Source organism: Mobula birostris, chromosome 1 (genome assembly GCF_030028105.1).
Source record: "Mobula birostris isolate sMobBir1 chromosome 1, sMobBir1.hap1, whole genome shotgun sequence".
In the NCBI taxonomy this organism is placed as follows: domain Eukaryota; kingdom Metazoa; phylum Chordata; class Chondrichthyes; order Myliobatiformes; family Myliobatidae; genus Mobula; species Mobula birostris.
In genome coordinates this window covers 53,547,715-53,561,917 of record NC_092370.1, presented here as the reverse complement: position 1 = coordinate 53,561,917, position 14,203 = coordinate 53,547,715, and the positions used below count along the sequence as shown (strand labels likewise).

General features: G+C 42.3%; 1 protein-coding gene across 3 annotated transcripts in view; it reads left to right on the top strand.

The window, feature by feature from the left end:
• mapre2 (microtubule-associated protein, RP/EB family, member 2) overlaps positions 1-14,203 on the top strand; it is a 70,180-nt gene that overhangs the window by 32,090 nt on the left and 23,887 nt on the right. For all 3 annotated transcript variants that reach the window (XM_072255272.1, XM_072255261.1, XM_072255253.1), the window contains exon 2: positions 166-293. In XM_072255272.1, coding sequence (XP_072111373.1) covers positions 173-293 — 121 coding nt within the window. In that variant the 5' untranslated portion in view covers positions 166-172. The remainder of the gene's footprint in view (positions 1-165; positions 294-14,203) is intronic.

The following is a 14,203-nucleotide window of genomic DNA, read 5'->3' as shown; positions in this document are numbered from 1 at the left end:
TTGCTGCTTCATCACTGGTGTTACAGTAAAATATTGGTGTAGTAGTGGCAAACTATCTCATTTTCCAATTAGTGTTGCACCTAGACAAGGAAGGCAAAGTAAATATTTTGAATACTGATAACAGACCAAATATGTTTTAAAATTTATTTTGTTTTTATTTTCCAGCTGGGGAATGGCTGTTAATGTTTATTCAACATCAGTAACCAGTGAGAATATGAGCCGGCATGACATCATGGCCTGGATTAATGATACTGTGTGTTTAAACTATACAAAGATTGAGCAGCTTTGTTCAGGTAAGAATGCTTAGAGTTGACTTAAAACAGAATTATTTTGTTTCAGATAGTATTGGCAGAAAACTTCACTTGTAAGGGCAGTTAAGTATGGATTGTAACATGTATTTTATAGATGACATTCCCTTTTGTATTATCATGTGTCCATGAATTCCTCCAGAACTACTGAGACTCATACCAAAGTGCTGGATGTTTGAAGTAGAAGGTTATACTCTTGAATATTGTTTGTAAGCTTGATGCTCTTGTTTTGATATATGTTCAATGCAAATTGTGTATTGGTATGTACAACAATAAAAGCACAAAATTCAAGAACCTGATAGACTGATGTTTGGTTTCACACTTACTGCAAGGAGAGGAATTTGAATTCCATCTGTTCTTCAGAATTTTCAACTCCTTCAGGGACAAAATGAACAAGCTTATTGTAGTCGTTGGAAATTATCCATCCACACTGGAGCTGTTAAGAGGCATTCAGATAAGGCAGGGGTCCCCAACCTTCTTTGCACCGCAGACTGGTTTCATATTGACAATATTCTTGTGGACCGGCCGACCCAGGGGGGGCGGGGGGGTGCGGTGGGTGGTGTTAATCACGACCGGAATATAGGTGATAAGTCAATAGCATCATAACATTTTAAGTAACATTTGGATATTAAACACACAGCGCATATTTTCCCCATATGAACATATAAAATCATTGCAACACGCCAATATCGCTGAATCAGTGCAAGCCCTGGGCTTGTTTTCCTGCAACAAGACGGTCCCATCGAGGGGTGAGGGGAGACAGCGATACTCAAAGGGGGTTCCTTATGTCCATTCGGGGGGGTAGGTTTGCCAACGGACAAGAGTAGCAGTCAAATACATTGAGTTTACCCCAAGGAAGACTACAATGACCATGAAGCCTTGCGCGGGCACCAGTGCGCATGCGTATCTTGTGCATCCGTGTACATGCCGATTTTTTTTTTTCCCCTCTACAAATGGTTTTTGGCGATTCTGTTCGGCGGGGATGGGGGGTGTTAATCACGACCGGAATATAGGTGGTAATGGCTAATACACTCAGTTTCGTTTCTAAAAGACTTTATCTGACGAATTTAATATTAAACACACAGCGCATATTTTCCTCACATGAATATAGCGGTTAGTCAATTATCAGGGGAGGTTAGGGGAGCTTGAAGTAAGTGTTGAACAAACTTCCAGTAGAAGTGGTAGAGGCAGGTTTGATATTACCATTTAAAGTAAAATTGGATGGGTATATGGACAGGAAAGGAATGGAGGGTTATGGGCTGAGTGCAGGTCGGTGGGACTAGGTGAGAGTAGCGTTCGGCACGGACTAGAAGGGCAGAGATGGCCTGTTTCCGTGCTGTAATTGTTATATGGTTATATAAGTCAATAGCATCATAACATTTTCAGTAACGTTTGGATATTAAACACACAGCACATATTTTTCGCATATAAACATGTAAAATCATTGCAACACACCAATATCACTGAATCACTGGGAGCCCTGGGCTTGTTTCCCTGCAACGAGATGGTGCCATTGAGGGGTGATGGGAGACAGCGATACTCGAAGGGGGTTCCTTATGTCCAGTCTATTCTGCAATTTAGTTTTTGTTGCATTCGTCGCAGAGATATGTTGGAAATGGAAGCAACTTTTTCAGTGCTTTTGTGGCTATCTCAGGATATTTAGCCTTGACTTTGATCCAGGATGCTGGCAGAGATGTTATGTCAAACATACTTTTCAGCCCACCGTCATTTGCAAGCTCGAGGAGTTGATCTCCTTACCGCGCTGACATGGATGATGCGCAGGTAATGACCTCGCGTGCGTTCAAGCTCAACAGTGGGTGTGACAGGGAATGAGGAAAGGTGCAGCTGACTCATATCGCCAAATCATATCGTTTCCTCGCGGCCCGGTAGCAGATGCTTTGCGGCCCGGTGGTTGGGGACCGCTGAGATAAGGCAATGGGTTGATCATTTTGGAAAAAAACATTTAGCTCTTCATCTTGTAAGGTTTGCAAGTGTAGCATAAAAATGGCGCAATAGATTTGTCAAGAAATGTGTAATTATTATATATTTTGCTAGGGATTGAATAATGCTGAAAATAAAATCATGGCATAGATTGTGTGCTGAATTACTGATATATTAAAATTCTAATTGTTAAGAACAATTGAATAGTTTGTGTACCTGAAGCATGCTTCTAAAATTCTGATCTAGATCCACAGGACAAAGGCACACAAACATGGACACTATTTGCCATGAACAGTGATGTCATACAGTTAAGTGCTATTATTGATGTGATAGGGTAATGTAATGGGTGACAGATGACACATATTGTTTATTATAGAAACAGTTCTACATAATTCAAATACACACTCATTGAGTTCTGCCCACTTTAGGAGATGGTGTCTGACATAATGACATCAGTGTAAGGTGACTGTTTTTGATTTGTTCGTAATGGAAGCAAGGGCTGCGCCTTTCATTAAGCACGTAAAGTGCATGTTTTATTCACAAATTCTGGCAATATAATTTTCTCATTGTATATCCAGAAATTCTGGAGATTAGGGTGTTAATTTAGAGTTCAAAGTAAATTTATTATCAAAGTGCGTATATGCAACCCTGAGATTCATTTTATTTTGGGTATATTCAATAAATCCATAATAAAATAATAACCATAACAGAATCAATGAAAGACTGCATCAACTTGGGTGTTAAACCCAGTGTGCAAAAGACAAACTGCAAATACAGAAAGAAAGAATAATACTAAATAGGCAATAAATGTCGAGAAAAGGAGATGAGGAGTCCTTGAAAGTGAGTCCATCGGTTGTGGGAAGATTACAATGATAGGGCAAATGAAGTGATTACCTTTTGGTTCAAGAGCCTGATGATTGAGGGGTAATAACTGTTCCTGAAACTGGTGGTGTGGGTCCTCTACTACCTGTACTCCCGTACTACCTTTGCGATATCAGCAGCAAGAAGAGGGCATGTCCTGGGTAGTGGGGGGTGTCCCTGATGATAGATGCTGCTTTCCTGTGACAGCATTTTGTTTATGAGGAGAGATCATGTTGCCTGGGACTACTCACTGGAATTCAGGAGAATGAGAGGAGATCTTGTAGAAACATAAAATTATGAAAGATAAATAAGAAATAAAGGCAAGGATATTGCATTCACTGGTGAGAGAGTCTAGAACTTAGCCTCAAGATTCAAGGGAATAGATTTAGGACATATGAGAGTCTGGTGTTTTTTTTCTCTCCAAAACAGTGAATCTGGAACTGAGTTATCGTGTAGATAGATTTCAAAATTCAGAATCAAGCTTATTATCACTGACACATGTCATGAAATTTGTTTTGCAGTAGCAGTGTAGTGCACAGAAAAAATGACTGTTATAATAAGAAATATTTTAAAAAATGAAAAAAAGCAAAATGATGAGGTCCTTTCACGGATCTTTCATATAGCTGATGGTGGAGGAGAGGCTGTTCCAAAAACAGTAATTGTGCTTCTTCAGGCCTCTGCACCCTCTCCCTGATGGTAGTAATGAGAAGAGGGCACTCCTGAAATGGTGTGGGTCCTTAATGATCGATGACATCTTGAGGCGTCATCTTTTAAAATGTACTCAATGATAGGGATGTTTGTGCCCATGATGGAGTTGGTTGTTTCTACGACCCTCTGCACCTTCTTCAATCTTGTGCATTGTAGCCTTCATATCCAAGCAATGATGCAGCCAGAATGCACTCCACTGTACACGTGTAGAAATTGGCTAGCATCTTTGACGTACGAAATTTCCTCAAACTCCTAATGAAATATAGCATGACTTCTTTGTGATTGCAATTTCCTTCTGCCTTAATTGCAAAGGATATTTCATGATCTCATCATGCATCTCCCCCACTCTCCCCATTTCCATCTGAAGTACTGTTGTGCACTTTCTACGTTCATCAAAGGACTGGCTTGATTGTAGTTGCCTATACTTGTTGTGTGCTAATTTTTTTTTCCACAAAACTTCAATAATCTTGGTCATAAAGATTATTTAATCTTGGTATCATCTTCGTTTTATCCTTGCCATCCATGCTGTCTCTGGACCCTTGCTAACTTTTTTCTTAAACAGCTCCACCTTGTCAGATATTTTACTTGTAAGCATCTAGTCATAATCTACTTGCACCAGGTCCTTTCTAAAGGTATTGAAAGCATCCATCCCTTCTCTTCCTCCTCCTCCTCACAACCCCCAACCAACTGTCAAGCCTGAATCTCTTGTCCTGAATGCTAAGCTGGCACCCTATCCTTAACTAAATCACATTTCCATGATTGCACCATAAAGTTCAAAGTACATTTTATTGAAATGTGTATACTTATACAACTTTGCAATTCATTCCCTTACAGGCAGCCATGAAACAAAGAATCTGATCAGAACCTATTTAAAAACAAAAGAAGATTGTGAACACACCCTGTGTGCAGAAAGAGCAAAAAACAAATCATGTAAACAATAAAAGCAAGCAACAGCCAGACAGAACCGAAGTCAAAATAAATGTACCTTGAATTCACAATGCCAGGCATCACTTCAGCTGATCCAGGCATCCAGTCTAACAGTCTAACACAGATTCAAGCAAACCTCACAGAGCAGTGAGCTGAATCGGCCTGTCTCTTACCTTAAACTTTGACCATCTCAATCTGGCCTAGTGCTTAAATTGTCCAAATCTTGGATCATTCCTTGCACTCAGACTCTCACTTTGATACAGCCAGTTCCCGACCCTTACAGCTCAGCTCTTAAATTGATCAAACGTCGGATCTCTCCTTGGCCCTGATTGATTTACACAACCTTTACAATTCATACTTTATTCCATTTATATGTTATTGAGCACAGGTCTTGATACTGCAGTTGGCGGTGTTGAGTTTTGTAGCTTTCTTTGTACCTCAGTCATTTTGCTGCTAGCTGTCTAGTAAATTGAATTGTTCACATTGCTCTGTGATGTTGGAGACCTTGGAAGTGGCTTGAAATAGGTCACACGCATGCAACTTCTGCCTGAAGATAGCTATAAACCTCTTAACTTGAATTTGCACATACTGGGCTGAACAGTGTCCTCTTGTGTTGCAAATTTTCTGATTCTGGGGCTCAATTATTGAGGAAAGGCAGATGCATAACGTTTCTTATAAGACCATAAGACATCAGAGGAGAATTAAACCATTCAACCAATCGAGTCTGCTGCACCATTCCATAATGGCTGATCTATTATCCTTCTCAAACACATTCTCCTGCTTCCTCCCTGTAACCTTTGATGCCCTGATGAATCAAGAACCCATCAACCGCCACTTTAAATATAAGAAATGACTTTGCCTCCACAGCCATCTGTGGCAATGAATTTCACAGATTCACCACTCTCTAGCTGAAGAAATTCCTCCTTGTCTCTGTTGTAAAGGGACGTCCCTCTACTCTGAGGCTGTGCCCTCTGATCCTAGATTCTCCCTATAGGGAACATCCTCTCCACATCCATTCAATCTAGGCCTTTCAATATTCAGTATATATTTCATGAGATTCCCTCCACCCCCATTCTGAACTCCAGAGAGTATGCTCCTCGTGCATCAACCCGTTCATTCCTAGAATCATTCTTGTCCCTCCTGGACCCTCTCCAAAGCCAGTGCAACTTTTCTTTGATAAGGAGCTTAAAACCTTTTAATGTCTGAACAGTGCATTTCAAGCCTCAGCATTGCATCTTGGCTTTCATATTGTCGTCCTCTTGAAATGAATGCTAACATTGCATTTGCCTTCCTTACCACAGACTTAACTGACAAGTTAAAACCATAAGTACAGGAGCAAGATTAGGCCAATTGGCCCATCGAGTCCGCTCCGCCATTTCATCATGGCTGATCCAATTTTCCTCTCAGCCCCAATCTTTGCCTTCTCGCTGTATCTCTTCATGCACTGACCAATCAAGAATCTATCAACCTCTGCCTGAAATATACATAAACATTTGGACTTCACAGTTGCATGGGGCAATGAATTTCCACACATTCACCACTCTGGCTAAAGAAATTGCTCCTCATCAGCCCTTCTATTCTGAGGCCGTGTCCTCTGCTCTTTGACTGTCTCACCATATGATATATCCTCGTCACATCCACTCTATCAATGCCTTTCACCATTCGATAGGTTTTAATAAGGTCACCCCTATTAACCTTCAGAGAATTCTGCTCAAGGAATTCCAAGTCCCTTTGCACCTCTGATTTCTGGATTTTCTCCCTGTTTAGAGAATAGTGTGCACCTTTATTCTTCTACCAAAGTGCATGCCATACATTTCCCTTCATTTTATGCCGTCTGCCACTTCTTTTCCCATTCTCCCAATCTTCTAAGACCTTCTGCAGACTCGCTACTTCCTCAACACTACCTGCCCCTCCATCTTTCTTTGTATTTTCTGGAAGCTTGGCCAGAAAACCATCAAATTTGTCATCCAAATCGTTGACCTATAATATGAAAAGAAGCGGTCCCAGCACTGACCACTGCGGAACACTACTAGTCACTGGAGCCAACCAGGAAAGGCCATGTTTATTCCCACTCTTTGCCTCCTGCCAGTCAGCCAATCTTCCATCCATGCTGGTATCCATTCAGGCTAACTGGCCTATAATTTCCTTTCTTTTGCCTCCCTTCCTCATTTAAAAAGTGGAGTGACATTTGCAATTTTCTAGTCATCTGGAACCACTTTAGAATCTAGTGATTCTTGAAAGATCACTACTAATGTCTCCACAATCTTTTCAGCTACTTTCTTCAGGACCCTGGGGATGTAGTTCATCTGGTCCAGGTGACATATCTACCTTCAGACCTTTCAGCTTCCCAAGCACCTTCTCCTGGTGCAAAATGCTACTTAAGTTCCTCTGCAGTTTCTGTGTCCCCCATTGCTACTACTTCTACCAGTATCATTTTCCAGTGGTCTGATATCCACTCTCGCCTCTCTGTTACTCTTTATATATCTGGAAAGGCTTTTGGTATCCCCTTTTATATTATTGGCTAGCTTTCCTTCATATTTCATCTTTTCTCTCTGGCATTTTTAGTTGCCATCTGCTTGTTTTTAAAAGCCCAATCCTCTATCTCTGCACAAACTAGAGAAAATCTGCAGATGCTGGAAATCTGAGCAACACACACAAAATGCTGGAGGAACTCAGCAGGCCAGGCAGCATCTTGGAAAAGAGTACAGTTGACATTTCGGCCCAATAGTGTGTTCCTCTATCTCTATTATACTTTTATGCTCTCTTTGACTTCACTTGTCAGCCACGATTGCTTCATCCTCCCTTTAGAATACTGCTATTTTGGGATGTATCTGTCTATGCCTTCTACACTGCTCTGAAAAACTCCTGTCATTGCTGTTCTGCTGTCATCCCTGCTAGTGTCCTTCTCCAATCAACTTTTGGCCAGCTTCCCTCTTATATCCTGTAATTTCCTTGACTCCACTATCATACTGTTGCATCTGACTTTATCTTTTCTCTCTCAAACTGCAGGATGAACGCTATCATATTATGATCACTGCCTTTGAAGGGTTCCTTTATCTTTAGCTTCCTAGTGAAATTTGATTCGTTACACAACACCCAATCCAGAATTGCTTTTCCCTTAGTGGGCTCAACCACAAGCGACTCTTAAAAACCCATCTCATAGGAATTCTACAATTCTGTCTCTTAGGATCCAGCACCAATCTGATTTTCCCAATCTACCTGTATATTGAAATTTTTTATCAACTATAGTAACATTCCCATTGTTTAATTTCCCATCCAGAAATAATGACTGCATATTTATTCAGTGATAGAATAGTTTGTGCCATGGAACATCGAATGACGTTCTTGTTTTTTTTTTTTGGTTGAGTTTTTTGTGCTCAAAAGTAGATCTGTAGATGTTGTCTACATGAATTTTAGTTCAGCCATTAAGGTGCATGGGATCCATGGTGAACTGGTCATTTCTATTCAGAACTGGCTTGCCAGTAGATGACAGAGGCAGTGGTTGAAGGGACTTATTCTAGCTGGAGGTCTGTGATTAGTGGCTTTTGCTGGAATTTGTACTCTGCTGTTCGTGATGTATATAAATGACCTGTAGGAAAATGTACATGGGTGGATAAGTAAGTTTGGAGATGATGCAAAGATTGGTGGCATTGTCGATAGCTTAGAAGACTGGCAGAGAATGCTGCAAGAGATGGATCAGTGGCAGGTGAAGTTAACCTGGCCCAATGCGAAATGTTGCACCTTGGTCAGTCAAATGTAAAAAGACAGTACAATGTTAAGTGCAAAGCAGTGTTGATGAGCAGAGGGATCTTGGGGTCCAAGTTCAGAGCTCCCTGAAAGTGGCTACACAGGTTGATAGGGTGGTTAAGAATGCATATGGTATGCTATCCATTATTAGTCAAGGCATTGAATTCAAAAGTCAGGAAGTTGTGTTGCAACTTTGTAAAACTTGTTAAGTTTCGAGACTCAAGATTGTTTAATGTCATTTCCAGTACAAGTGTAAAGGAGACCAAAGTAATTGTTACACCAGATCTGATGCATCACAAAAAAAGCATAAGATTAAAAAGTATGAGTTAAAAAAAAAACAATAGCTTGTATACATATTTGATTGTATGTTCATTAAGTGACGGTCAGCATAAGAGTGTCTGTACATAAGTGACTGGCAGGAAATGATAAAGTAGTGATGGTAAGGAAGCGTGGATGTGTGAGGGAGTGGAAGTGTTTATCAGCCTTACTGCTTGGGGAAAGTAACTGTTTTTGAGGCTGGTGCTGGGTATGCATTGGGGAGTTTTAACTACCCATTGTAGACCCTGTCTGCCACAGTGCAGTTTGTGTACCATACAAGGAAGCAGCATGCTAAGATGCTTGCTACTGCATATCTGTAGAATGACATGAGTATAGATGTACACAGTCCAGCTCTCTTCAGCCTTCTCAAAGTAGAGGTGTTAATAAGAGTTTTCCTGATTATGTAGAATGTGTTCTGAGAACAGGAAAGGTTGTGCGAGATGTATACTCCTGGGAGTTTTAAACTGCCTGCTGTTTCCATTGCATTGCTGCCAATGTAAGGAAGGGTGTGAGTACTACTGCTGGGACCCCTGTCTCCCCTTCCCCCACCACCATTCTGCAATTCTGTTTCTCTCGGGTCCCACCGCCAGCTCTTAGGTGTTCGGAGACTCCACATTCCTCTCACCCCACCATTCCCGAGCACCCCAAACCTCCCTTCTCAGACACTACCAACCCCCTCCCCTCCCCCCCCCCCGATCCCAGCTCTTATCTGGTCCGGGTCTTCACCATTCCCTCTCTGAGGCAGAAGGTTCTGATCTCAGTAAGGTCCTCACCTTGTCCCTCTGTGCCCACAGCTTAGTGAGTTCCATGCCCACCATGACACTGAGCTTTTTTTCTGCCGCTTCTGTCTCCGAGTGTACTACTTTGGCAAGGACTCTCCACCCTGCACCGATGACCCCTTCTCCCCAGTTCAACCCTCCTCCTCTTCCTGGACACGGCGCCCTGGTCTTCTGCCTGCTTTGGAGCTTTTCACTGCCAACTGCCGACAGAACATCAACTGTCTAGTTTTCAATACTCTCCTCTCCAATTCTAACCTCACCCCTTCCAAACACTCTGCTCTCCACTCCCTCCACACTGATCCTAACCTCACCATCAAACCCACAGAAAAAGGGGGTGCTGTAGTAGTCTGACAGACTGACCTCTATCTTGCTGAGGCCCAGTGACAACTCTCAGACACCTCCTCTTACTTACCCTTGAACAGGATCGCACTAAGGAGCACCAGGCCATTGTCTCCCACACCATCACTGACCTTATTGATTCTGGGGCTCTCCCATCCACTGCCACCAAATTCACAGTTCCCGCACCTCCCGTTTCTACCTCCTAGCCAAGATCCACAAACCTGCTTGTCCAGGTAGACCCATTGTTTCAGCTTGTTTCTGCCCCAGTGGACTCAACTGCATATCTGGACTCTGTTTTATTACCCCGCCCCCCAATTCAGTCCATTCCCACCTACATTCATGGCACTTCACGTGCTCAGGATCTTTTCAGTGATTTTGGGTTCCCTGGCCCCCATCATATTTTCACTGTGGATGTCCAATCCCTATACAGCTCCATCCTCTAAAAGGAAGGCCTGAAAGGCTCTGTTTCTTTTTGGTCACGAGACTCAACCAGCTCCCCTCCCCACCACTCTCCTCTGTCTAGCAGAACTTGTCCTTATTCTTAATAACTTCTCCTTTGGCTCCTCCCATTTCTTTTGAACAAAAGGTGTATCCATGGGCACCAGCTAAGCCAATCTGTTTGTCAGCTACATGGAGCAGTCTAGATTCCAAACCTACACTAGTATCACTCCCCCACTTTTCCTACACTTCATTGACGACTGCATTAGTGTTGCTTCTTGCACCCATTTGGAGTTCATCAACTTTGCCTCCAGGTTCCACCCTGCCCTCAAATTTACCTGGTCCATTTCCGACACCTCCCTCCCCTTTCTCGATCTTACTGTCTCTATCTCTAGAGTCAGCTTATCTACTGATGTCTATTATAAGCCCATGGGCTCTCAAAGCTACCTGGACTATACCTCTTCCCACCCTTTTATTTGTAAAAACGCCATCCCCTTCTCTCAGTTCCTCTGTCTCCGTCGCATCTGCTCTCAGGATACTAGAATGAAGGAGATATCCTCTGTTTTCAAAAAAGGGGGCTTCCCTTCCTCTACAATCAACACTGCCCTCAACCGCATCTTCATTTCACACACGGCTGCTCTTACTGCATCCCCTCGCCACCCTACCAGGGATAGAATTCCTGTTGTCCTCACTGATCACCCCACCAGCCTCAATGTCCAGCACATAATTCTCTGCAACTTCCCCCAATATAAGCGGTTGAATCCTTTTAAATTTTAGAATCATTTGGTGGGACAATATATACAGCTGCAGGCTGTATTGAATAAGTCTTAACTTGTCAGTTGGGTAGTGGCTTGTCTCAAACATCAAAGTTCAAAGTAAATTTATTATCAAAGTATATATATGATACAAAAGACTACCCTGAGACTCATTTCTTGCAGGCATTCACAGTAGAACAAAGAAATACAATAGCATCAGTGGAAAACTAAAACAGACTGACAAGCAACCAAGTGGAAAGTACAAAAGAGAACTAATAAGAAATAATATTAAGAACATAAGTTGTAGTGTTCTTGAAAATGAGTCCATGGGTTGTGTTCAGTGATCAGTTCAGTGTTGTGATGAGTATACTTTTCCACGCTGTTTAGGGAGTCTGATAGTTGAAGGGTTAATAACTGTTCCTGAACCTGGTGGTATGGGACCCAAGTCTCCTGTGCGATGGTAGCAGTGAGAACAGAGCATGGCCTGGATGGTGGGGATTCATGATGTCAGATGCTGTTTTTTTACGGCAGCACTTTTTTGTAGATGTGCTAAATGGTGGGGAGTACTTTTTTTTTCTGTGAACAAGGCTGTATCCACCACTATTTATAGGCTTACCTGTTCTTGGGCACAAGTGATTTCATACCAGGTCGTGATGCAACCTGTCAGATTCCAGTCTACTGTGCATCTGCAGAAGTTTAAAGTTTTAGATGACATGCCTAATTTGTGTAAACATTTGAAGATGCCTACTGGGAGAGAATGTTGGGGAACCTAGGATCAGAGAGCACAGCCTCAGAGGTGAGGGGTGCTTAAGAATATGGGCCATCCTATCAGAAGAAAAGGCTGGGGTAGTGGAATTTTTTGTGCCTGACACTGGTGGGAGTCTTGGACTTTGTTCGGTGGGAGATGACGAGAGAAGACACTGGAGAGAACTGGTTGTAGGATTCAATCTGGATTGGACAGTGATTCAGTGGAGCAAGGTGTGGGAGTCGACTGGGGATTAGTGAATATGACTTTTGGAAGATTTGAATGTTTAATTATAATGGGCCCTTTTTGTTTTCTCTTCTAATTCTAGTTAATATTCATAAATGTACTCCTTTTAATTGTATGCCATAAATGATCTGTTATTTCCTGCGACAAGCTGTAACGGCAGCAAATCAAACAGCATTCACACAAACCAGGGCTTGCTGGGTGAGACATCCCAATCTTACAGATTTAGCAGGACCGGAGTGTATATATCCTAGATATACGAGGCTGGAAAAAGGTGGATTTCTCAACGATGAGTTGGGAGACTGCCGGTGAGGGATAATTAGCGGTTTCCTGAGATGCCTGAGAAGAAAGGGGGTTTCATCTTATCCCTTTATATAGTGTTTTTTAAGTTGCCTTCTGTTGAATTTTAAAGGCTTCCCAATCATCCACTCACTTTTGCTGCCTTATATGCCCTTTCCTTGGCTTTTATGCAGCCCTTAACATCCCTTGTCAGCAACAGGTTGCCTACCCCTGCCATTTGAGAACTCTTTCCTCTGTGGGTCAAATCTATCCTGCACCTTGAGTGAACTATTTCCAGTAACTTCAGTCATCTCTGCTCTGCTGTCATTACCGCCAATAAACTCCTCCAATCCACCTGGGCAAGCTCCTCTCTCGTGCCTCTGTAATTCCCTTTATTCCATTGCAATACTAATACATGTGACTTGTGCATCTCCCTCTCAAATTGCAGTATAAATTCAACCATATTATGATATCTGCCTAAGGGTTCCTTTACATAAAGCTGCCTAATAAGAAATGGGTTATTACACAACATCCAATCTAAGATGGCCTTTCCCCAAGTAGGTTCAAGCACAAGCTGCTCTTCAGAAGCCATCTTGTAGCATTCAACAAATTCCCTCTCTTGTGATCTGACACCAACCTGATTTTGCCAATCCCCGTGCACATTGAAGTCCCCCATTACAATTATGACATTGCTGTTATGACGTGACTTTTCCAGCTCCTTTACAGACTCAATCTTGGCTACTGTTTGGAGGTCCATATATGATTCCCATAATAGTTTCTTTTATCCTTGTCGTTTCTTAACTCCACCCACAAAGATTGAACATTCTCTGACCCTATGTCACCTCTTTCTAAAGATGTAATTCCATCTCTTTCCAACAGAACTGCACTACTGCCTCTGCCTTCCTGGCTGTTCATTCGATACAAGGTATATCCTTTGATGTTTAGCTCCCAACTATGGCATTCTTTCAGCCACATCTCTGATGCCATAATGTCATACCAACCAATGTCTAATTGTGCCACGACTTTATCCACCTCATTCCGAATGCTATGCGCATTTAAATATAGCACCTTCAGTCCTGTATTCTTTGCCCTTTTGAATTTTGCCTGTGTGGTACATTTTAACTCCTTGCTCTGTCTGCATTCACACACTAACATTGGCTTGTCCTTCCTTGCATTGATGTTACATCCATCATCTACTTGTAAACCTGCTGGCTCATCCTCAGTTCTATCATACTGGTTCCTATACCCGTGCCATATTAGTTTAAACCACTCCCAACAGCTCTAGTAAATTTGCCCACAAGAATATTGGTCAAGTGCAACCCATACCTTTTGTATAGATCCCACCTGCCCCAGAAGAAGTCACAATTTTGGATCAGTACTTGGAGCTATGATTTTTGTAGCCATTACAGAGACTTGGATGGCTCTGGGGCAGGAATAGTTACTTAGAGTACCAGGCTTCAGATGTTTCAGAAAGTACAGAGAGGAGGGCAAAAGAGGTGGGGGCGTGGCACTGTTGATCAGAGATAGTGTCATGGCTGCAGAAAAGGAGGAAGTCATGAAGGGACTGTTTACTGAGTCTCTGTGGGTGGAAGTTAGAAACAGGAAGGGGTCAATAACTCAACTGGGTGTTTTTTATAGACCACCCAATAGTAACAGGACATCAAGGAGCAGATAGGGAGACAGATTCTGGAAGGTGTATTGTTGTGGTGGGACTTTTTAATTCCCCAAATATTGATTGGCAGCTTCCGAGAGCACGGGGTTTAGATGGGTGGAGTTTGTTAGGTATGTTCAGGAAGGTTTCCTGACACAATATGT